Below are 21,294 nucleotides of genomic sequence, written 5' to 3'. Positions count from 1 at the left end.
CGCGGCGGGCGCCGGTCTCATTTGCATAGCGCGGCGCGCTCGCACCCCAGTGACGTAGCGCCGTTCGCCGGGGAGGGCGCGCGGTTTGCATGCGATTTGCATACATTTGCATACGATTTGCATGCGGCGCGGCGGCGCGGAGCCATGTCGGCGGCGCCCCGGCACGGCGGCCCCCCGCGGGGCAGGGCCGGGGCCCGGCACGGCGGCGAGAAGCAGTGCTGTGAGTAACCCCGGCCCGGGGCGGGGGGAAGGCGGGAAGAAACGTGCGTTTCGTGTATGTCAGAGAAAAAAAAAAATATCTACGGAGCGGGAGAACGCTGCTCGCGCCGCTGAAAAAGGCGCGCCTCTTCCCTGGGACGCGCTACCCGAGCCCGTCCCGGTGACCGCCGTGTCCGGGACGCGCCGGTGCCGGTGCCGCGGCGGGAGCGCGGTGCCCTCCGCGCGTTGGTGCGGTGGCTGTCCCCTTCCGCGGGCGCCCGCACCGCTCACCCCCAGCCTCTCACTTCTGTAACCCCCGGTGCTGCCTTCACCCGCATACCCTGCTTTCCCCCCCAAACCCGCCTCTCCCCGGGCGTCTTCCGAGCTCGCTTTGCCCGTTTTGCGAGAGAACGTGACCGTTTTGTTAAGAGCATCTTTCTTCCGTCCTTGACAGCTCCTGCCCAATCGGTAAATATTTTTAACGCTACGAGACGAATATCGGTCCCATTAGGCGCAGCGGGCGCGCCGTTGCTGATCCGCCTCATTAGCTAACGCCCGGGAGACCGCGGAGCGGTCCAGCCACCGCTCGCAGCGGTTCGTTCGCTGGGAGGACATCATAACGAGTCCGTTATGACCTGCATGGTGGCGGTCTGTCCGTCCGGGAGACGGGGCAGCCCTTGCACGGGGGATGGCTTTGGGTTGGGGCTAGCTCTTTGCTCCTACCTGCTCTGTGATGCCGCTGATGCGCCTGTTTTGGGGTTTTTTTTGCAGCATGGGCTTCCTACATGACCAACTCCCCGACCCTGATCGTGATGATCGGTCTCCCCGCGCGCGGCAAGACCTACGTGTCCAAGAAGCTCACCCGCTACCTCAACTGGATCGGGGTGCCCACCAAAGGTGTGTGCGGGGGCCGGCCCGGTGCGGGGATGGCTCTGCCCTTCACCGCAAGCGCTGTGAGATCTGTCTGCAAAATGCCATCAGTCTCACCCGCTCATCTTTTGTCTGTGAAGTGTTTAATTTAGGAGTGTATCGCCGGGAAGCAGTGAAGTCTTACAAGTCCTATGACTTCTTCAGGCACGATAACAAAGAAGCCATGGAAATCCGCAAGTAAGTCAGGGTCAGGGGACCCAGCCGATCCGCGGTGGTCTGGTTAGTCTCAGGTCTTGGCAGCCTCTGCATTTGAGGAGCACAAAATAACATTTAATGCCTGCGAAACCAGGGGAGGAGGTAGCGCAGCCCGTGCAGGGATCCTGCCAGAAGGGCTGTGCGTGGGAGTTTTGTCATTGACTTTGGGCTGGCACAACGAACAGGGGCTGCGAACGCCCGTCGATGAGCGAAATAGGAAGCAAGTTATAGATGCAGATGCCTTATGATCTCTGCAGAGCCTCCAGGGCTCTTGGAAAGATGCAGGGGTGGGTGCCCCATGGGCAGAGATATTTAAATCTCAGGTATTTAAATCTCTCCCCGGTGGCTCAGAAGCCTTGCTGTCGGAGTATTTTACGTCAGCTCTGACAATACCCATTTCTCTCCTGCAGACGATGCGCCTTAGTGGCTCTAGAAGATGTGAAGGCTTATCTCTTGGAGGAGTGCGGGCAAATAGCTGTAAGACTTTTCTGGACTAAACGTGGTTTTACATCTGGGTAGTTCAAAGCTGCCCGGGGCATTTGGGCACCTAATTGTAATCCCAAATGATTTAGGGCTGGTTTAAAAGCCTTGGATAAACTTATTGCTGCTTATTCCTTTTCTGGTAGGTGTTTGATGCAACCAACACAACTCGAGAAAGACGGGACCTGATCTTAAATTTTGCTAAAGAGAATGCTTTCAAGGTAGTGCTCCTATGTTTAATTTGGAGTTGGAGTTGTTGCACCGAGGGGCGTTACTGCTCCCTTGGGCAGGAGCTCTCGAGTTTCGATTCAGGGTAGAGATCTTGACTCTCTGAAACACGCTTCCTTGCCTTCTTTGTAGGTGTTTTTTGTGGAGTCTGTCTGTGATGATCCAGAAGTCATTGCTGCCAATATCCTGGTGCGTGCTGCATTTTCCAGGCTCGGCTGCCAGTGCTTACCGTGGGAGCTCGGGTGCTCGGTGCAAGGTCACCAGCTACGATAGCTTACGGCAGTGCCTGCAAGTGCCTTGCTCTTACGTTTCACCTTGGAAATAAGCAGCTAAGGTTTGCAGGTTTATAAAAGCTAGAGATGCAGTTAGTTATGTGAGAACGTGGAAATCAAATGAAGCTGAGAAACGGTTGACCTTGAAGCGTGTTTTCTCGTCGAGGGAAGGCAGGCAGCGAGTGGCTTGCGGGGACGGCAACAGCGAGCCAGCTGTGTCTGTCGTGGGGCCAAGCACTACAGTGCCTTCAGAGTCGCCTTTTGTTTCCTCTCCAGGAGCAGGTTTTTCCACAGGGCAGCGTTAAACAATGTTCATTTGTTTCAAAAGGGAAGAATAATGTTATTCAGCGTTGCTTTTGCTCCCTGTCGAGTTTGCTTAACTCTCACAAAGCGTCGCTGTCTGTTGATCAGGAGGTGAAAGTTTCCAGTCCCGACTACCCAGAGAGAAACAGGGAGAACGTGATGGATGATTTCCTGAAGAGGATTGAGTGCTACAAGGTCACTTACCAGCCTCTTGATCCCGATGCGTATGACAAGTAAGCAAAGCCCTGGGGTGCATTTTGTCCTTGCACACATGAGCTGCTTTGCTTTGTCGCTGCTGTTCTCTGGCTCAGGATGCTGCAACGTGTCTGTTGCAGCCTCTGCTCCCCCAAAGCGCAATTGCTCGTGTGAAGGTGATATCCTCGGGTCCCAAGTGATTTGAAAGGATTTTTCCCTCGTGTACTGCAGTGTAATGTTGCTCCTTGTTTAAGCACGGCAGTTCAGTGTCTATTCTGTCTGCTGGAGCGACCCAGTGGTAGTGCTGATGCCGTTACTAGAGGATAAATAGCTAGATTACACCCGCAGATGCACATGCTTCATTTTTAAAACCAGTCGTGTGGGTGTTCTTATTTTATGTTGACTCCAGAGATCTTTCCTTCATTAAAGTGATCAATGTGGGACAGCGGTTCCTAGTAAACAGAGTCCAAGATTACATCCAGAGTAAAATCGTCTATTACCTAATGAACATTCATGTCCAGCCGCGTACCATCTACCTTTGCCGACATGGTGAGAGTGAATATAATCTTGTTGGCAAGATTGGTGGGGATTCTGGTCTGTCACCACGCGGGAAGCAGGTATGTGTTTGGCAGCACCCGGCTTGCTGTATTTGTAAAGTGTTGTGTGACCAGGGTCAGAGCCGGGCTCTGCATCCGACTCCTGCGAGGGGCAGCCCCGCAGCTGGATCTTGCCACGACAGCCACAGCCCTTGAAATGATGCTTTTAACGGCAGCAGCAGCTCCTGCTCCCTCCTAACCTCCCCGGACTTTTTTGTCTTAGTTTGCTCAGGCGCTGAAGAAGTTCATTGAAGAGCAGGAAATTGTTGATCTGAAGGTGTGGACGAGCCAGCTGAAGAGGACGATCCAGACGGCCGAGTCCCTGGGCGTCACGTATGAGCAGTGGAAGATTCTCAACGAGATCGATGCTGTGAGTGAAATGCTGATGGAAGCCTTTCGCTTTTCTAGATGGAAAATAACACTTAAAAACAAATTCACCACGATGAACCTGATTATTTCCTGTTCATTTATAAGCATGTCTACATATAATACACTTCAGCCGTCATCATGAGGTTTAGGATGGTTTGGTACAGGGCTGACGATGCCTGGAGCTGCTAGACCTTGCTGTGAACGTATCCAACGGGTGTTGAGAAAGAAAATAACTCTGAACGTCCCAGGCGTTTGTCACCCCGGCTGTAACACCAGCCTGGGTGGACAAAGGTTACTGCTCCCGCTGTAATTCTTTCAGGCAAAAGCAATTGCAGGGTTGTTGCTGTAGAAATGAACGCTCGTTTTCATCCCTGGCAAACAGGGGGTTATCGAAATAGAACCAAAAGCCCATCCTTTGCAAACCACCCTGGACGCGCAGTGCAGAAGTGCTAGGCGTGTGGCTGTGTCAGTTATGGTACCTAAAATTTTTGTCACGTGAAGGGATTACTGATCTCAGCCACTTGCTGGTTTTGCATTGTTGTTCCTCTGTTGAAACCAAGTGTGGTGTAACGAGTTGTTCTTCCCTCAGGGGGTATGTGAGGAAATGACCTATGCAGAAATTGAAGCCAAGTATCCAGATGAGTTTGCCTTGAGGGATCAAGAGAAATATCTTTATCGCTATCCTGGAGGCGAGGTGAAGACCCTGAAGATACAACAATAAGATAACAGTATACGTAAAACAAATACATATGTCTAGAATTGAAAGACTTTACTTAATTTTAACTTTTTTTGCCAATATTCGTATGAGAAACTGAAAACGTTAGGATCCCCCATTCTCTTTTAGAGGACAGGTTTATTGCTTTCCTTTCTTGTGGGGCGCAAATGATGCCTTTCAGTCACGTTAACTGGGCCACTTGCCGAGTCCCTTGGTGCTCCCCTCAGACACAGCGGGGTTTCTGCATCGTGCTCCTTTGGCCGAGGCCTGAATTGTCACTATGAAAAACCTCTTGGAAAGAAAATGACTGTGGGCGTGGCATGGAGTAATTTCTGGTTTTACTTCACAACCTTGTTGAAACATATAATTTACTATTTTATTTGTTTTTCTTGCTGCGCTCGTTAAGAGTTACCAGTAATCTGAATCCTCCTGTAATCTGAGGGTTGCTGACAGTAAATTTCACCTTCTGCTGTTTGCTTTTTTTCCTGTATTTACTCATCCATAACTTCTGCATTTTGATATTTTAACTGATATTTTCCTGAATGTGAAGCTGTGTTAATTGCTACTTCTGCTTTAAGCCTCTGTTTACAAAACCCCTTGAAAAATACCTGGTGTGTTTTTCAGTCCTACCAGGACTTGGTCCAGCGCCTGGAGCCGGTAATTATGGAGCTAGAACGCCAAGGCAATGTCCTCGTTATCTCCCACCAGGCGGTTATGAGGTGCCTGTTGGCTTATTTTCTTGACAAGAGTGCAGGTACAAAAATAAATGTATGATGTTAGGGGCTGGCTTCTCTTCCTGCTTCCTTTACAGAGCTTTTGGGAGGGTGGCTTGTAATTACTGTTTTGATTTCTCACAACGGAAGAGCTGCTTAAAAAAGAAAAAAAGAAAACATTTCTAAAACGCTTTAACCGTTGCATTTCAGCGGTGCGCGGAGCTTAGCAAGAAGCTCTCTTTGTGAGAAAGGCAAATGCATGCGCTGCTGGTTTTTTGCTCGGCCATTGGTTCTGGAGCTGTTTCCACCAGCAGCATTGACATAATCTCTAGGGGATTATTTTTTAATGTAAAGAAAAAGTTTTCTGATGCCTTTGAAGGGTTGGCAGTAGCGCTACATCTCAGCAAAATGCTGATCCCTTGCCTGGCGTGCTGGCCTGGAAGCTAGTTCCAGTCTGCTGCAAACTCCTTTATTAAACTCCAGTGAGCGGTACTGGAGTTTAGTAAAACTTTTAATAAAGCTAATAAACTTTTAATAAAGTTTGAAATAAAACTCGCTTGGGTCCGTGGCGGCTGTTGCTGCCGTGCTTTCCCACCCGTGTGCTGCTGGCGGGGTCTCCTCTGGCTGGCCCATGCCCTGGAGCGGTGGGGATGGGACGTCCCGTCCCGCTGCTGCGGGGCTGGGGAGGGCGGTCGAGGGCCCGGGGGGCTGCGGCACCCCTCGCGTGGGCACAAGGCGCTTGGGCGGTTGGCAGCCGATATTTGCTGTGTGAAGGGTCCCACCCAAAGCCTGGGGAGAGGGGGGTGGCCGGCGCAGCCGTAACACCCCCGTAACGCCTGCCTCCATCCTAGACGAGCTGCCCTACCTGCGCTGCCCCCTCCACACCATTCTCAAGCTCACGCCTGTTGCGTACGGTAAATATTGTCTTCCCCCCCCGCCCCCGGTTTGTGTGTGTGCGCGAATCTGGGCAAGTTTGTGTCCGTGTGCGCCAGCAACCGGACTTGCTGTAAATGCTTCTGGTAATATTTTTAACATATAAAAAGGTTCTGGAGAGTGGGAGGGTTTTGGGGGAACAGCGGGAGGGGAGATGGGTGGGTGCGGGGGTGTTCTCCCGTGGCCTCACTTTTAAACAAGTGATAATTGTCTGTGGATTTCTCCTGTTGATGAAGCAGCCCGTTTGTGCCTCCAAACGTGGGTTTGGCTCTGGGGTGCAGTGAGTTAAAAATGGCTTTTCTGTATAGACCTGTAGTCCACAAAACACGGCTGCACTTCTGCAGTGAAGGTCAAACCCAGAACGTAGTTAAAACGTAAAGTTCTGTTCATAGGGTGAACTGTTTGTTTATGAGCCGTTTTATTTTTAAAAAATAAAAAACGAACATGTTTATTCCTGCTTATTTTCCATGCTGTTTGCAGTATTGGGGGGAAAAAAAAAGTTATTTAATACATTACCCTTCCTCATATAAACTTCTTTCTGTTTGGTAAAGGTTGTAAAGTGGAGACGATTACCCTGAACGTGGAAGCAGTGAACACCCACCGTGACAAACCCTCTCTGAACTCAGTAAGTCTTGCTCTGCGGCTCTGGCTCTTTCCCTTTTCCAAAAGACGTACCTAAACTGAAACACTCTTCTTAAATACCTGCTAGAAATGGCCGGTTGCTTTCAGTGCCCAGAAAGACTTGCTTCAGAAATCATCCCCGAAAGCAGAGTTAATTGTAGGCTGAATCAGTGGGCTTCCCAGGCCAGGGGGAGAGATTTTTCAGAGCTATTGTGGGAAGCAGAATGGGCAAATTTAGGACATGGATTTTAAATTCCAGGTCTTGTTCTCAGTTTTCAGTGAAGTATTTGTGGTTGACGCTCATTTGCATTAATTGCGATAATTTCTAAAAGACTCACCAAAATGTTGAAAGCAAATTTTTCTCTTTGTCTTGATGAGTTTTCTCTTTCTAAAGCTGCAGACGGGGTACGGCTGGGCTCTGGGGCGGGTTCTTGGTGGCTCTCAGCAGCGTTTGCAGCCCTCAGGGGGCCGGGCTGGCTGCTGTGTGCCGGTGGCTGGGGGGAGTGGAGATTTTTCCCTTGTCTCTGCAGAATTTTTTTGTGCCTTTTACAAGTATTTGGTGCAGGGCAAGACCGTGGTGTTCCTAAACTTTGTGTATATGAGAGCAGAAGGAGGTGGGTCCAGTTTTCCTCCCTTGCACTGGGCATCTTCATCCAGCAGCACTGGAAACGCTTCAGACTTTGACTAGCTTTATTTATGCAATCCTGTCTCTCCCAGGACTTAGGTAACTGGCCATCTACCTTGTTCAGCAAAGCACATAACTACGTGCTAAATCTGTGGAAGTTGCTGCTATTTCAGGTGCTAGCTTTTGCAAACGCTGTTTTGCAGGGGGACCGATCTGTCGGGGAATGCCACGTAGCGATTGCCTGCAATTAACTCCCCCAATTAAAGAGCACAAACCAACTCTCCACTTTCCTAGCTCCTGGCAAATCTAACTGCATTACATTTTAAGTTCTTTTGGTACATTTAGGCTTCTGGCTGCCTCTTGTCGTTGTATTTTATAGCGAGCTATTGGCTGATTGACTTGGGATATAGTTATTTTTGTGTCCCAGCGTAGAGGAGTCCCTGTGCCGAGGGACCGTTAACAAGGGGTGGAGAAACCAGGAACCTGCATCTGTGGCAGGAGGGTTCGCGGAGCTAAATCCAGCTGACTGCAAAATGCTAAACTGAGGATATTTGGGAAGATTTTTGTGGCTGGTCCCATTCTGGTGGTTTCCAGTCGGGCATTTATGCTTTGCAACTTCTGTGCGATGCCTGCGTTGAAATCGTTGCTGCCCACTCAGAGAAGTCGGAGGCTGTTTCTGTTGTTCTTTGCTTTACTGGGGCAACGTGGCTGCTTTGGGGGAGAAGAAACACAAAGAAGGGAAAGTTTTCTATTTGATTATTATTATTTTTTCCCCCTAAATTGATTGTGGGGAGAAAAAAAAGAAAATAAAATTAAAAAAAAATAAAACCCAAACACAAACAAGCCACCTAAGCAAAAAAAAAAAAAAATCCCAAAGGGAAGTAAAACTGCTAAAAAAGCAGACTTTTTCAGTGAACTCTGAGCCAGACTAACCGGCAGAGCGGGTCGTTTCCCACTGCTGGTGCCTAGCGGGGGAAGGCACGGAGCGGTCGTGCCAGCGCAGACCGATGCGGGTTCACCGAGCCGCAGCCCCGGCTGCCGGGAGCTTGGGGGTGCCTGCGGGTGGGGATGCCCGAGGGGTGCGCTGGTGTGCGACGTGTGGTTTTAAACTGTGGTTCCCTTTTTCATTCCTTGCGATACCCTCCGTCTGGGATCAGAACAACCTTCCCTCCAGCCAAACCCCTGTAAGGATGAGAAGAAACAGCTTTACGCCGCGGGCCAGCGCGGACACGGTAAAGCGCCCACGGCATTACAGCGTTGGGAGCAAACCTCTCGACCTGCTGGGGCCTTTCCCGTCCCTGGAAGCTCGAGGTGGGGCTGACCGGCCGCAGCTGCAAGTCGGTGTCCAGGTGGTACCTTCCCTATGCCCCCCCTCCCCACCATCACCTGCGGTTGTCGGTGGTCCTCTCTGAAATACAGACCCTTCCCAGGGTCTTAATCACCGTCTCTGTTCTCATCTGAAAATCATTCTGGATTAGACTCCTTTACAAAAAAAAAAAAGAAAAAAAAAAACACCACAAAAAAACCTCCCCAAAACCCCAAATTTGCCCCATTAAACTAGAATTGTGGTGCCAGAGGCTTTCAAAAATCAAGCTCCATGCAGGTGAGTTTCCCCCAGTGCAATAGAGTTTTGGTAGGGTGTTTAATTCTGGGTAATATCTTGCTTTCCAGCAAAAACCTGATTGGAAAGAGTTACAAATACTCTCTTTGTCCTAACTTGATACTGCAGCCAAGTGTTGCTCTAGCCCCAGAGCGACTGGGCAGGAAATCTTTGTGTCCACGATTTTGTCGGTGCCCGTCTCCCTGCAGATCCCGCTGTCAGCAGCTTGTTGAACAAAGTTGGGGCTCTTTGGGTGCCCAAATTAAAGCAGCCTAGGTTTTGGTGCTTGGTGTTTCTTTTAGCTTAGAAGCACGTAGGTCCTCATCAGCGTTGGATGTGAAGCCCCGTTTGTTTCTTTGCTCATTTAAAATTGTTTCTCTGCTAATTAGGAGTTTTTCTGTGCCTGGGAGACCGCAGGCAGGGCGGGCTGCCCGCTGCTGCCTGTCAGACAAGGTGGAGAGGACGTGTGTGGTGGGCTTCGAGGAGGTCTTGGCTGGGGTCCTCGTGCAGAGACAGCCATCGTTACCAAAGCTGTTTAAAAATAAAATAATCTTGGCTACTTTAGAGGTTAATGTTTTCCAGGCTATTCAGTGAGCCCAGCTTCTTCTTCTCCTCCTCCCTGTTGGCAGAGTAAGTGGCCAGAGAGTAAAAGAAGGGGCAGTGTAGCACAGGGGAACGTCGCTGGTGTTTTCATACTTGAAGAGTATGATGCTTAGGCATCCCCAAAATCCCGGGGCTCCAGCGGGAACTGAACCAGACAGGGCTTTGCGTTGGGGTGGGTTTGGTCCACAGCGGTTCTGGGTGAAGAGTCTCAGCTGGAGAGGACCCTGACCCTGAGGTCTTAATTTGTGGGTGCCTCCAGCTGGGCAGCCCCAGGATGGGGATCCCCGCCCCGACCGCTCCCTGTTTGCAGTTGTACCCTTCATAATTGTAATGTTGAAGCACTGACAACTCTGGGATGAAGGAGCATTTAGAAACCCTGGGTTCTGGGGCTGTGCAGGCGGTAGGGAATCCTGTTGTCCTGAGTCCTCTCGCCTGAATGGAGCCCTTGAGATGAGCAGCAGTGGAGGGGGTGGCTGGGTGCCGCAGCACGCGATGTCCGTGCCTCGTATCGGCTCCTGCTGTGATCCATGCCTGCCCTGAGCTCCCTCACATGAAATCTTTGGGGTCGCTTCACTTCTTTCCTCGTTTGCTTTGCTGCTTTTACTATTATTTTTAAATCTCCTTCAAAATGCACTATGAGCTATCCTGTGCTGTTTCTTTTTCCTTTGCAGCCTCAAGGGGGAAATGCTTGCCTGTGAGTACCACTGAAAGCAGCTTGTATGTACTCTCTTTTGGTTTAGTAAGTAGGACTTCTCTTGATTAATGTTGCATGGAAGCTGCTTTGGGGAAAGACAAACACATGGAGCAGAAGGAAGTCTTTTGCTGTATAATAACCTGTCATTAAGGGGGACCTCAATGGGGGAGGAATGTGTTACCAGGCTGAGGCCACTGATCCAGGGGCTCCAGCTGGGCTTACTGGTGCATTGTGCTTGTGCTTGCTGCCTGCAAAAGTGCGTTTAACCCTGAGCTTGCTCCGTCCCTGGACCAGAACGTGGGAGTGCTCTGTGCTGGTGCTGCGGGGCTGAGCCACATAGCTTGTACTGAGCGGGTCCCCCTTGTGTCTCCTCTCCGCCTGGGACGGGGTGCAGTGACGATACTTATCACGGGGATTTTGCAGGAGTCATTGGATTGCAGCCTGGAGGGGAGTGGAGCTGCTCAGCCCCAGCTCCCCGTGACTCAAAGGAGCTGCGTGGGTTTAGCACATGCTTGGAAAGCAGCTGGGTGGATAAACCTTTCTGTGTTGGTGGCAGTGGTCACCGAGTCCTCACGGTCATGTCCCCTTGGAGGCATCTTTGAATGGGGGTGAAGAGAGCAGGACTGGCTTTCTCTCACCCTAAGGGGAGAACATGTCCTTGTCTGTCCCCCCTCTCCAGGGAGCCAGCAGCCAGCGTCACCCACGACACCTTGGCTTCCCTCTCAGCCTCCAAGTAGGGGGCTCGGATGAGACCTTGGCTGCCGCCCTGCGCAGAAAGGCCAGAGACGCCCTCGCTTTTGCCAGCCCCAAGACCTCTCCCCGCGCCCCTGTTCTGCAACCCGTCGCTTGGCTTATCGGGTGTTTCGCCTCATGCAGTACATGCAACGCTGATGGTTTTTTTTGTCTTGTAAAAGTTTTTTGCAATTTAGGTGCTCTGTCTGGGGGCCTGGCTGTATCGCACAGCGGGTCCCTGCACGGGGCTGTGGGACGGCTCTCGGCAGCGCGTGGCTCCTGCAGGGCCCGTGCCGCATCCTCCGCGCGGTGCTGTGCTCCTCCCCGTGCGCCGGGGTGACCCCCAGCACCCAGCTGCTTCCACCCACCTTTGGGAGCCCGGTGGTCTCCCCCTGCGGGAGCAGCAGGCTGTGCCGGGGAGCACCCAAGGGTGGTGGTACCTAAGGGTGGGCTAGGAGGTGGCACAAGCTGTGTCCTCGGAGGCTTCGGGTCGCTGCGCCTGGGCTGCCGGGGTCGTCGCTGACCTGCTCTTGCTCTCAGCAAAGCTCTGCTCCCTCCTTGCCTCTGCCCTGGGGCTTTGGGCAAATCCTCCTGCTCCTGGTGCTCTGGCGTCAAAGGGAGAGTTAGTGCAAAGAAAATAAAGCGGTAGCTGGTTCGGTTTCCAGATGTCAAGCGTTAAGAGAGGATTCAAGCTTGGGTGGGGAGCTGGCTCCCGTTTCACTGTGGCAGGGTGGTCCCCGCAGTGACGGGCGCAGGTCTCGCTGCCATAGGATGCGGCTCATCTCTTCCAGGTGAGGAAGGCGCAGCTCCTACCTCTGCCCAGGAACGCGTTCCTCCAGGCCTGAGAAACTCCTGCTTGAGTGTATTTAGCAATTTGGATGTGCAGCTTTTTACTTTAATTGCGCTTTGTCCTTGAAACGAAGCTCTTCCAAAAATTTTCTCAATGAAACTGCCCTGTCTTTCTACATCGCTGGTATTTACACGCATTTCATAGGATACAAAGGTATGGGATTGACCCTAAAGTTGCACGCCTCCATCTCCTATTCTCTAGTTTGTGATAGCATTTTTAATAATGCTGCGGAGTTTTCTTGCTGTCAAAGCAGCGTGCCTGTCCTGCCAAAGCTGCGGAAGCGCACAAAGCATCAAGCTCGGATATTGCTGTAGCGCATCTCCCCCGTCGGGATGGTCCGACCAGTAGCAATGCAAACAGGGCGCGTGTCTCCTAGAGTTGCCTCTCTCCGTGGGTTTCAGAGGCCTTCATGTTGAAGATGAGGGGAAAAGGAGAAAGAACCTGAGCAGGGGGAGCTTATGATAAATCTGATAAAACATTGTTGCTATACTGAGTAATATTAATTTAGAATCAGATCAGAGGAAAATTACCCACAGGCTAAAAATCAAAGCCTTGCTCCTTTGGATTTGCCTTTTACTCTGAGCCAAAAGGAGCTGTGTGTTTAGAAAATGAATGTGTATGCCAGCTTTGCAAAATTACTTTTCTAACGCTGTGCTTCAAGTGTTTCTTTTCCTCTCTGTTTAAATGAATAACACAGACTTCCTAGGAGGGTTTGCAGAGAAACGAAGGGAACTTGGTCCAACTTCCCTGATTCCAGTACAAACCTTCCTCCTTCGTAGTGCTGGTGTTTTGCTTGACAGAGTAGCACGTGAGCAGCTATTATGGATTACCTCTGTCTCATGATGGTTACTTCTTAAGTGTCATTGTCGGGAAAGCTGTTTAGATTTTTTTTTTTTTTTAATTACAAATGGAAAATATGTAGGGTTTGGATTTCCTGACTGTTGGATTTTAAGTGTTGATGCCTACTGTTAATTGTCAGCACACTGGCTCAATAGCTGTGCCATTTTTTTATTGCAAAAGAGTGCTGGTTAGGTAACAAGACAAATTGCACGTATTGATTTACACATCGGTTTGCAGTCTGCAAAAGGGCTGCAGCTGAGCAGAGCGGGCACTAAACACCGCGCGACTCGGAGCCCTTCCGAGCGTTTTCTGTGCTCCGAGACATTGCATGAACGGCAGCTGTAGGAAATCCTGGCTGTCAGATTTTAACTTGTGTGATTGTGCATTTGTAAATACATAATCCGCCTGTACTGACCTGAGTGTGTTCCTGTCGTCTGTCGGACCCTCGGTGAGGCAATGGAAGGAGTTTTATCAAAACTCTAAGTATTTATTGTGGTTAATATGCAAAATGATTACTGTAATGTTTCTTACGTTTGTCCTGGAAGCGTGCTTTCCTATGGAGAAGATAAATAAAAGCGAGTAACCCTGAGTAACCAGCCTGCTTTGTTATTGCCTGCCGTCCTATGGGATGCTCCGGTAAAGCTCAGCTTGCATGGTCTCAGGCTGAGGCCGGGAAACCCTTCGTGTGGAGCTTTGCAAGAGGTTGAAGGACGATGCAAAATGTGAAGCAGCTCCTTATTTGCTCAGGGAGGAGTAAATAAGTAAATCCTCAGATGGTTACTGTCACATAGACCAACTATGGGGAGCTGGTTGGATCCTGCTGCTGCAAAGTGTCTGTCTGTCCGTCCCCCGGCACTGAGCTGAGCTCTGTCCCCTGCTTTACCATCTCCTGACTTACCCGTTATAACCTGTACCATTTATCTCTTATTTGTAGAGGATGGCTGGTTTAACGGTGTAGAGCTTTGCGCTCTCATCTCGAATTCGGCTGGGATTTCCGTGGCGGGAAGAGCCCTGCGGATGGGACTCGAGCATCCCCGGAGCACAGTGAGCTGCATGCCGCTTTGGCCAGTACTCTCCTCTGAAATGTGTTTTTAGAGTCTGTCTGTGTCTTTTCTTTCTGAATGCTGAAATGTCTGTCAATGAGATTGGAGAAAATTTATTACGGAGATTTTTCAACCTGCTTTTAATACGTGAGCTAAAGTATCCCTGGGCTTTCTGAGGCGTTAAAATAGTGTCCCACGTCTTTCCTCCCGGTCAGGTGGCAAAATTAAGCGCAGTGTATGTGAGGACAAAATGGTCATGTCCATACTCGCTGAAGCAGCTTTTCTTTGGAAGACATGTTACCAAACCAGACCCCCAAGTTTTTATTTAACTGTTACCGTTTCCAAGTTCAAATGCAGTTACTGCGTTATTTAACCATCGAAAGAGCTCCAGGTATCATTTGACTTTGCTTTCGTGACTGCTGATTTGAATCCTCTGATCGGAGCCTGTTCCTTTGCTCTGGGAAGGCTTTTGCACGTGGTGTAACACAAGGCGCTCGTCAGGCCAGCGGATCCTGCGGGACGTCTCCTGTGAGGGGCAGAAGGGAATAAAAGCTCCTACGCTGGGAACAGCGTAGCTACCAGTGCTGTTGAATCTGAACTCAAGTCCTGCTTTAGCTTTGCACCCTGATGTAAGCCTCATCCTCTCACTGATTTCCCCCCCCCCCCGGGTTTTATGGATGCTTTTCTCTATTACAACAGAAAAAATCACAGCACCGCTTTGCTCGGTGTCTGGGAACAGCAGGGCCGTGTGTGCAGGATTTGCAAGAAGCACATGATTTTTACCAGTTGTCTTTTTAATGTACCAAATTTTAGGCCCATAAGAAGTTTTTAAACTTGCCTATAACTAAGCTGTGAATGTTACTGGTGTATAATGCTGCCTTTAATAGAGTTTAAGCTGCTGTAGTATTTAGTGCATAGATGGTGAAACTCTCCTGCGGCGTAGCTCGTGTGATGGCTGTGTGTTCCTTAAGTCCCCACCGAAACCCCAGACTTACAGTTTTTTCCCACGAGTCTTGTGTTTTGCCAAACTCCGTTTTACCCCACTCCTACTGTTCTTGTACTAAGGGCAAAATCCTCAGGTTGGGCGAAGAAAGGAGCATTTAGGTACGAAGCAGGAGGCTGTTCTGGACCTGCTTTTTCCAGTCACTCCAGGATTTATATGAGCAACTTCTGGGACCCAGGTTGCTTATTTTAAATGTGTAAAATAAATGTTGGCCATACCCACAGCAGGGATCTGTGCTTGAGAAACATCGGTGCCCTGGCCCTGGCTGCGGAGCTGCTCAGCAGCCCCGAAGCCTGAGGTTTACCTGGGGATTTTGGGCTCAAACCCAGTTGTTTTAAACACTCCCAGAGCTTTAATTTGATAAAGCTGAGATGGAGACATCCATGGCACAGGCCCAGGCTCTAATCCTAAGCCTTTAGGATTTATGCAGAGCAGAAGCGTGTGTTGAGCTAAAGCAATTGCGCCACGGAGGGAGGAAATTCAGTGGGTGACAAACTGAGTTTTATTAGTTTTGTTCCTCGGGCTGTTCCCACCGGGGCGCAGGTTTGCTGCAGCCTTCTGCAAGAGCAGCACAGTTTTTTCTTTGGTTTTAAATGTTACAATGCTTAGAAATAAGCCAGAAAAAAAAAAGGGGGGGGGGATGTTGAAGGAAGAGATTTATAGCCTGTTGCGTGCTAATAACTCACTGTCACTCTCCAGTAATGCTCTAAACGCACAAACCGGCACGGCATCAGGCTGGCTGCTCCTGCTGAGAAACCTCCCGCTCTGCGGGGAAAAAGGAGTAGAAACGTACTGTAGGATGTTTACGCACACTATGCTGTAATTACTTGCTAAGGAGTTAATTATATTTGTATCATTGGGTAGTTAATGGTTGTAAGGAGACAAAATGTATATTTTTACCTGCCAGGATTCGTGAATGTAGCTGCTAATATGTTGGCGGTCGTAATTTTTTAATCACTGCTAAAAATCAGGTCTGCGGTTTTGCATCACTGACTCCGGATCCCTTATTCCTATCGAGGGGGTCCTTGCTTTGCCCGTCGTCTGCTGGGTTGTGGGATGGAGCCTCTCAGCCATCTCTGCAGACGGCAGCATTTGTGCCTCAGTGCTTTAATTAAAGCCTAACTATAGCCTTTTCCTCCCGTATTTTAACTTTCAAAAGGTGTAAATACATGTGTCTAGAGCAGAGCAGCAGCAGATTTGTGATCACCAGCGTTGCCGTGCAGGTGAATCATACCTGACGTGACAGGTCCCGGGGTCCGGCCGAGCCCCAGGCTCTCGGGGGCGGCAGGGCTGGGGCGATTCCAGTTAGCCCACACCTCCCCAGCCCCAAACGGGCCGGCGGGTCCCTGTGCCAGGTACTTCTTTGAAATCACCTGATTTTCTTGGCACCGTGCATGCAAATACCCCAGAATAAACAATGATTGCACAATGTACCTGAACTGAGGATTAGCAGTGGCTTGTGCTGTCAGTCGTACCGGAGCCACCATCTCGGGCTGGGCAAGCAGAGGTGGTGAATTTGGAGCCGTGGAAGTGGGCTTGGTGCCTTCGTGAGTGTTGCACCACGAGTGGGGTTTTTTCTGTGTTTCCCTGACTTTCTCTCCATTTCTATCAGCAGAGGTGGTGGTGGCTGCTGTCACCTTCAGCCAGCAGTGGCAGGGCCACCCACGCATGGGACCTGCATCGCTGTCCTTGAGCTGCGGTCCAGGGGCTGGCTGGCCCATCAGCGTTATGGGTCGTTTTAGAGAAAAATGATCGCTCAGGCAAAATCTGTTCCATCTCTGCTGCCAGCGATGGGGAAAATTAGCGAGTAAGGGAAAAGGCTTAAAACCCGGCCGGGTAGCTTGAGTTTGTGTACACTGGCTGTGACGTTAGAGCTGTCACCTCTGTAAGGCGTCCCCTTCCCGGCAGCTTGGCAGCGGGTGACGGGGAAGCGCAGCTCAGCTGCTGCGGGGCCGAGGAGCAGCCTTGGGAGGAGAGGCATCGCCGCCAGCGCTTCCAGGAACCGCCTGCCCCGGGAGTAGGTCCCAAACTCTCACCCGTGCTCCTCGGAAGGGTGCTGCTGGTGCCACCTCCGCCTCTCCCGCTGCTCCTGTCTCTCTGAATGCTGTTTGCAAACTGCATCTCTGCATTTAGTGTTTACTGAGATGGATGTTACATGTCTACTTGCAATTTTGCTATGTTACTGCTTGCTAATGTTTTTTTTTAGGTTTAAAAAAAATGCAATGTATGTAAACTTGTGCTGTATGTTGTGTACTCTGCACTTGAGCATAAATATGCCATGAGCATTTATTTACAATAAAGAGGTTTTAAAAAAAAAATTAGTTCTAGTTTCCTCTGTTACTTTCCATGATTGTTTGCTATAACTATCTGTTGCTGGTTTTGTGAGGTAATGGTGAATTCAGGGAGTCTGTGGAAAGTGTTTGGAGGAAGAGGGTCTGCAGGGGAGGGCAGGCATCCCTGGCTTTTGGGAGTTGGGTTAGCAATGGTGAATCCTGCCCCCCGGAGCTGCTGCTGCTCTTCCCCTTCCCTCATCAATTTTAAGGGTGTTTTTATTGGAGCTATTGGAATTCAGATTTTTGAGTTTTCCATGGAGCTGTTAGGGTAGGAACTTTTTTTTTAAAGCACATCTCTTTTTCTAGCAAAAAACAAAAGTCAAGAGGAGCGACTGGTGTGACTGTGACTTCCAGCATCTGCAGCTGGAAACCACCTGGTCCCAAAGGGACGCACCAGCAGCAACCTGAAGAGAATTGACCTTGGATGGGGTCAAGGAAAACCCTTTTTATCCTGTTTTTCCTGCTGCAAGCTGTGGGTTGAGGAGGTCTTAGGGGTGTTTAGCAGCCGTCGGAGCAGGAGGTGGCTTTCGGTGGGGCTGCGCCCTGGCTGATGCTCATGGCTGTGAGCACCCTGTGCAGGTGCTAAATAACCTCCTGGGTGCCCGGGGGAAGCTGCTGATTTTTTGGCACACAAATCGGCTTGTTCCAAGTCATCTGGAAAAAAAAAGAAATCTGGAAAGCCTATGTTTGTTTTTAAGATTAACTGGATTCTTGTAAAAACTCAGTGGAAGTCAGTGCCTGCTCAGGAGTGACGAGGGGCCTGTTGTGAGCAAGCCCCTGTTCGTGGGGCGAGGACAGGCAGCTTTTTGCTGTGTTCTACAGAGTAAGAACTAAATCTGTTTTATTGCACTGTAGCATGGACTCAAGTGAACTTCAGAAAGGTAAAATATCCCACTCAGTGTAGGGACATTGTAAATTTTTCTGGCAAAAACCCCTCAGACTTGGCAGAACAAACTAATACCTGCAAGAAGCCCAACCCAGGGAGAAAAGGCCATTGCTGGGTTCTTGATGGCGATTCAAGCCTGGATGAAACCGCAGACAAAGTGCAAAAGGAGCAAATGGTTACAACTTCTGACAAATTTCTTGTTACTGGAAAATGACCCACGAGTGACAGCTGGATTTGGGAAGAGCTTTCAATGAGATGAAGGGCAGCTGAGTTTCCCATCATGGACCTGGGTGTTCAGCTCTCAGTAATGCTCCCTGGGACCTTGTGTGCTGCTGAGCTCCAGCTGGTGTTGCTTTAATGGGATTAGGTGGAGCTGGTTGAAGAGACCATATGTGGAATGTTGGCCATAGGCTTTTGAGGTCAGAAGGCGTGAGCTCATGGTTGCCATGGCCCTGGGTGAAGCAGTCCTCTTGCCGAGGCCCCTGTAGCGTGCCTGAGGTCCCTAGGAATCGCCTGGGGACCGGCACTGTCTGGGTGCCGTTGCTGCAGGGTAGGACGGGCCGTGTCCTGCTCCGCAAGGGTAGTTTCAGCAAAGAGTTGGCAGCTCCACACAGAAAACAAACAATTTCAACATCTGTGTGGGTTGCATTCACTTTTCTAGTGTTTCGCTTTGAGGGTTGAAAGTGGATTCTCCTTCCTTCTTGCTCAGGGGAGGAGTTAATGATTTATGGGTCAACTGGCACAAGTCTGGCCTCTGCAGAATTCAAACTTTTCGGCATGGAGCCCTATTTGGGTGTGTAGGCATATCGTAACTCCTCCTTCAGTGCTGCGGTACCTGGAGCCAGGGGGACTGGACAAGGACAGTCATCGCTTTGTCTTGCAAGAGCCGAACACGCCAGGTCTCTCCATCTCCTGCTGCCAGACCTCTAGGTAAGATGACTTGAGCTTTAGGCAGTGTTGCTCTTGGGAACTGGATTGGAGCTTTCTTGCAGTTCTAGCAAGCACAAAGATTAGTAAATTAAATCAAATTAAACCAAGAGCTGTAACAAGGACTGAAGGAAAGCCAGAGGAATGAAACAGCCACAAGAAGTGTTAGGTTTAGGGCAGAAAGCATCAAGACAGACTCTCGTTTCCAGGAGGAAGGTAGGCACTTGGAGCATACATAACGTTGGGATGGTTTAGGCTCATAAATGATAATCCTGGATAACAAAGTCAGAGAGGACTCTTGCTGGCCTCTAGGGGCGCCAGGTTAGTCCAAATTGCACTTAAATTCCATTTTGTAAAGCAATTCAGTCTCCTGAATGACCTGTATGCTTTACAGCTTTACTCCAGTTGATGTTACTTGCACAAACCCGTTGTATCTTTCTGGTTAGATACTTCTCTCTCTCTCTGCATGTAATTTATTGTTAGGGGTGTCCTGGTTTGGGCTGGGATAGAGTTAATTTTCTTCCTAGTAGCTAACATAGTGCTGTGTTTGGGATTTAGTATGAGAATAATGTTGATAACACCCTGATGTTGCTAAGTAATGCTCACACTAGGCAAGGACTTTTCAGCTTCCCGTGCTCTGCCGGGCGCACAAGAAGCTGGGAGGGGGCACAGCCAGGACAGTTGATCCAACTGCCCAAAGGGCTATTCCATCCCATACGGCGTCATGCCCAGTATAGAAACTGGGGGAGTTGGCCGGGGACAGCGATTGCTGCTCAGGGACGGGCTGGGCATCGGTCGGCGGGTGGTGAGCGGTTGTATCACTTGGTTTTTCCTGGGTTTTCTTCCTCTTTCGCTCTCCTGTTGTTTTCCTTTTCATTACAATTTTTTTTTCCCAATTATTAAACTGTTCTTATCTCAACCCACGAGTTTTCTTACTTTTGCTCTTCCGATTCTCTCCCCCATCCCGCCAGGAGGGAGGGTGAGCGAGCGGCTGCGTGGGGCTCAATTGCCAACGGGGGCTAAACCACGACAAGGGGACTGTGTAGACTCCAGCAGGATTTCATCTGACTGTGATTTTGCTTCCAAGAGATTTATTACTAAAACAAAATTTTTTACCCATAAGATAAGTTTCAGGAGACTTTTTCCAGAAGGCATAGATAAACTCATGGCCCTGCAGATACTAATTTGTCTGGTTGGCCGGGAAGAACCCTGTGTTAGCAATATAGTGTTTTTAAGTCAAACCTGGCAAGCTACAAAGTATTTATGTTATAGTTTGAGTGGAGCTATTAGTCTTTCTTTTTTTTCTTTTTTTTTTGTTTTATTTTAAAAAATTTTAATTGAAAGCTGCATTCTCAAAAATGCAAATAAATGAGACTAGTGGAATAAAGCCTATGGGAATTGCTTAACATCTACAATCAGTTGTCCTGTTTACATTGTATTTTCATGTCTCTGGGTCTGGTCTGCTGGAGCCAGGCTTCCTCACCCAAATCCAGCTCTGCTGCAGCAGCCCAGCTCCTCCGCGCTGGGTCTCGGTCCCGCCGGCCGGCGAGGAGCCAGCAGAGGAGCTGCTCCGCTCTCTTGCAGAGTATTGCAATAGCTCCTGCAGCTTCTGGTCCCCAGCCATGACTGTAGGAACTGCTTAGGGATGGAGAAATGAGACCTGTCCGTATGAGCTATGGTTATCCTGAGTGTAAATACCCCCTGCTATTTTTACAGATATTTGGCCTAGAAAAAGAATGTGGTAACTTCCGTGGGATCTCCGGACAGGGAGGCTGGAATAAAGAAAGATGCCAGCTTCGGAGCCGGGGAGGCAGAAGGATCGCACCGCTGTCCTTGGGATATTCCTTGCCGCTGCTCTTGTTGTGGCTGTCGAGAGTAAGTGAGCACGAAGAGGGAGCGAGTCCATTGGGATAAACTAAGATCCCTCAAAGGAATACCTTCTCCGGGGGTTCACAAGACAGATCCTTCTCTTTTCCTTGTTGCCTTTGCATTTCGAGAACATCGTAAATCTTTATGATCAGAATCCATCTTCCTTTGCCTTTTTTTCCTTTCTGTCTAAAATGGCTGTAAAATTATTCCAGCTGAAAAAGGTGCAATGATTTATACTAACTGGGGAGAGGAAATGGTTAATCTGGACTTTGTGACCAGCCTTTGAAACTGCTGGATGAGGTGTGAGGGGCGAACAGGACCTCGTTGGGGTGGTGCTCCTCCCCTGTCCCTGCCAGCCTCAGCCATCCCCGGTCAGACTGCCCTTCTCCTCTTTCTTTCTAGCTTTAAGGAGTTTTAAAGCCACTGAAGTGTCCTCGCTTGGACCTTCAGAGTACATCAGGCCTGAACTCCCACTGCTTTTCCTCCCAGCATCTTTCTGATGGAGTTTCTGTTGGTAGGTGCCTGCAATGTTCCGCCGCGT

At 49.8% G+C, this 21,294-nt stretch overlaps 1 protein-coding gene across 8 annotated transcripts; it reads left to right on the top strand.

Moving 5' to 3' along the window:
• Positions 1-6: 6 nt before the first annotated feature.
• PFKFB2 (6-phosphofructo-2-kinase/fructose-2,6-biphosphatase 2) lies at positions 7-20,657 on the top strand. 8 transcript variants are annotated; one of them, XM_072844731.1, is made up of 16 exons: positions 10-220; positions 970-1,095; positions 1,209-1,305; positions 1,734-1,800; positions 1,950-2,024; positions 2,164-2,220; positions 2,715-2,839; positions 3,211-3,418; positions 3,621-3,767; positions 4,356-4,460; positions 5,106-5,235; positions 6,046-6,108; positions 6,679-6,752; positions 8,531-8,722; positions 10,248-10,270; positions 10,950-13,281. In XM_072844731.1, the coding sequence occupies exons 1-16, from the start codon at positions 145-147 to the stop codon at positions 11,005-11,007; spliced, it is 1,623 nt and encodes a 540-aa protein (XP_072700832.1). In that variant the 5' UTR covers positions 10-144; the 3' UTR covers positions 11,008-13,281. The 8 variants fall into 8 exon arrangements, 7 of the variants coding, with proteins under 7 accessions (XP_072700831.1, XP_072700830.1, XP_072700832.1 ...); XM_072844733.1 differs by having other exon boundaries at positions 12-220; positions 8,531-8,605; XM_072844729.1 differs by lacking the exons at positions 10,248-10,270; positions 10,950-13,281 and adding an exon at positions 9,363-9,527 and having other exon boundaries at positions 9-220.
• Positions 20,658-21,294: the final 637 nt, after the last annotated feature.

Source organism: Ciconia boyciana, chromosome 23 (genome assembly GCF_034638445.1).
Source record: "Ciconia boyciana chromosome 23, ASM3463844v1, whole genome shotgun sequence".
Lineage (NCBI taxonomy): Eukaryota > Metazoa > Chordata > Aves > Ciconiiformes > Ciconiidae > Ciconia > Ciconia boyciana.
The sequence above is the reverse complement of the archived record's forward strand: the minus strand, read 5'-3'. Positions and strand labels throughout refer to the sequence as shown.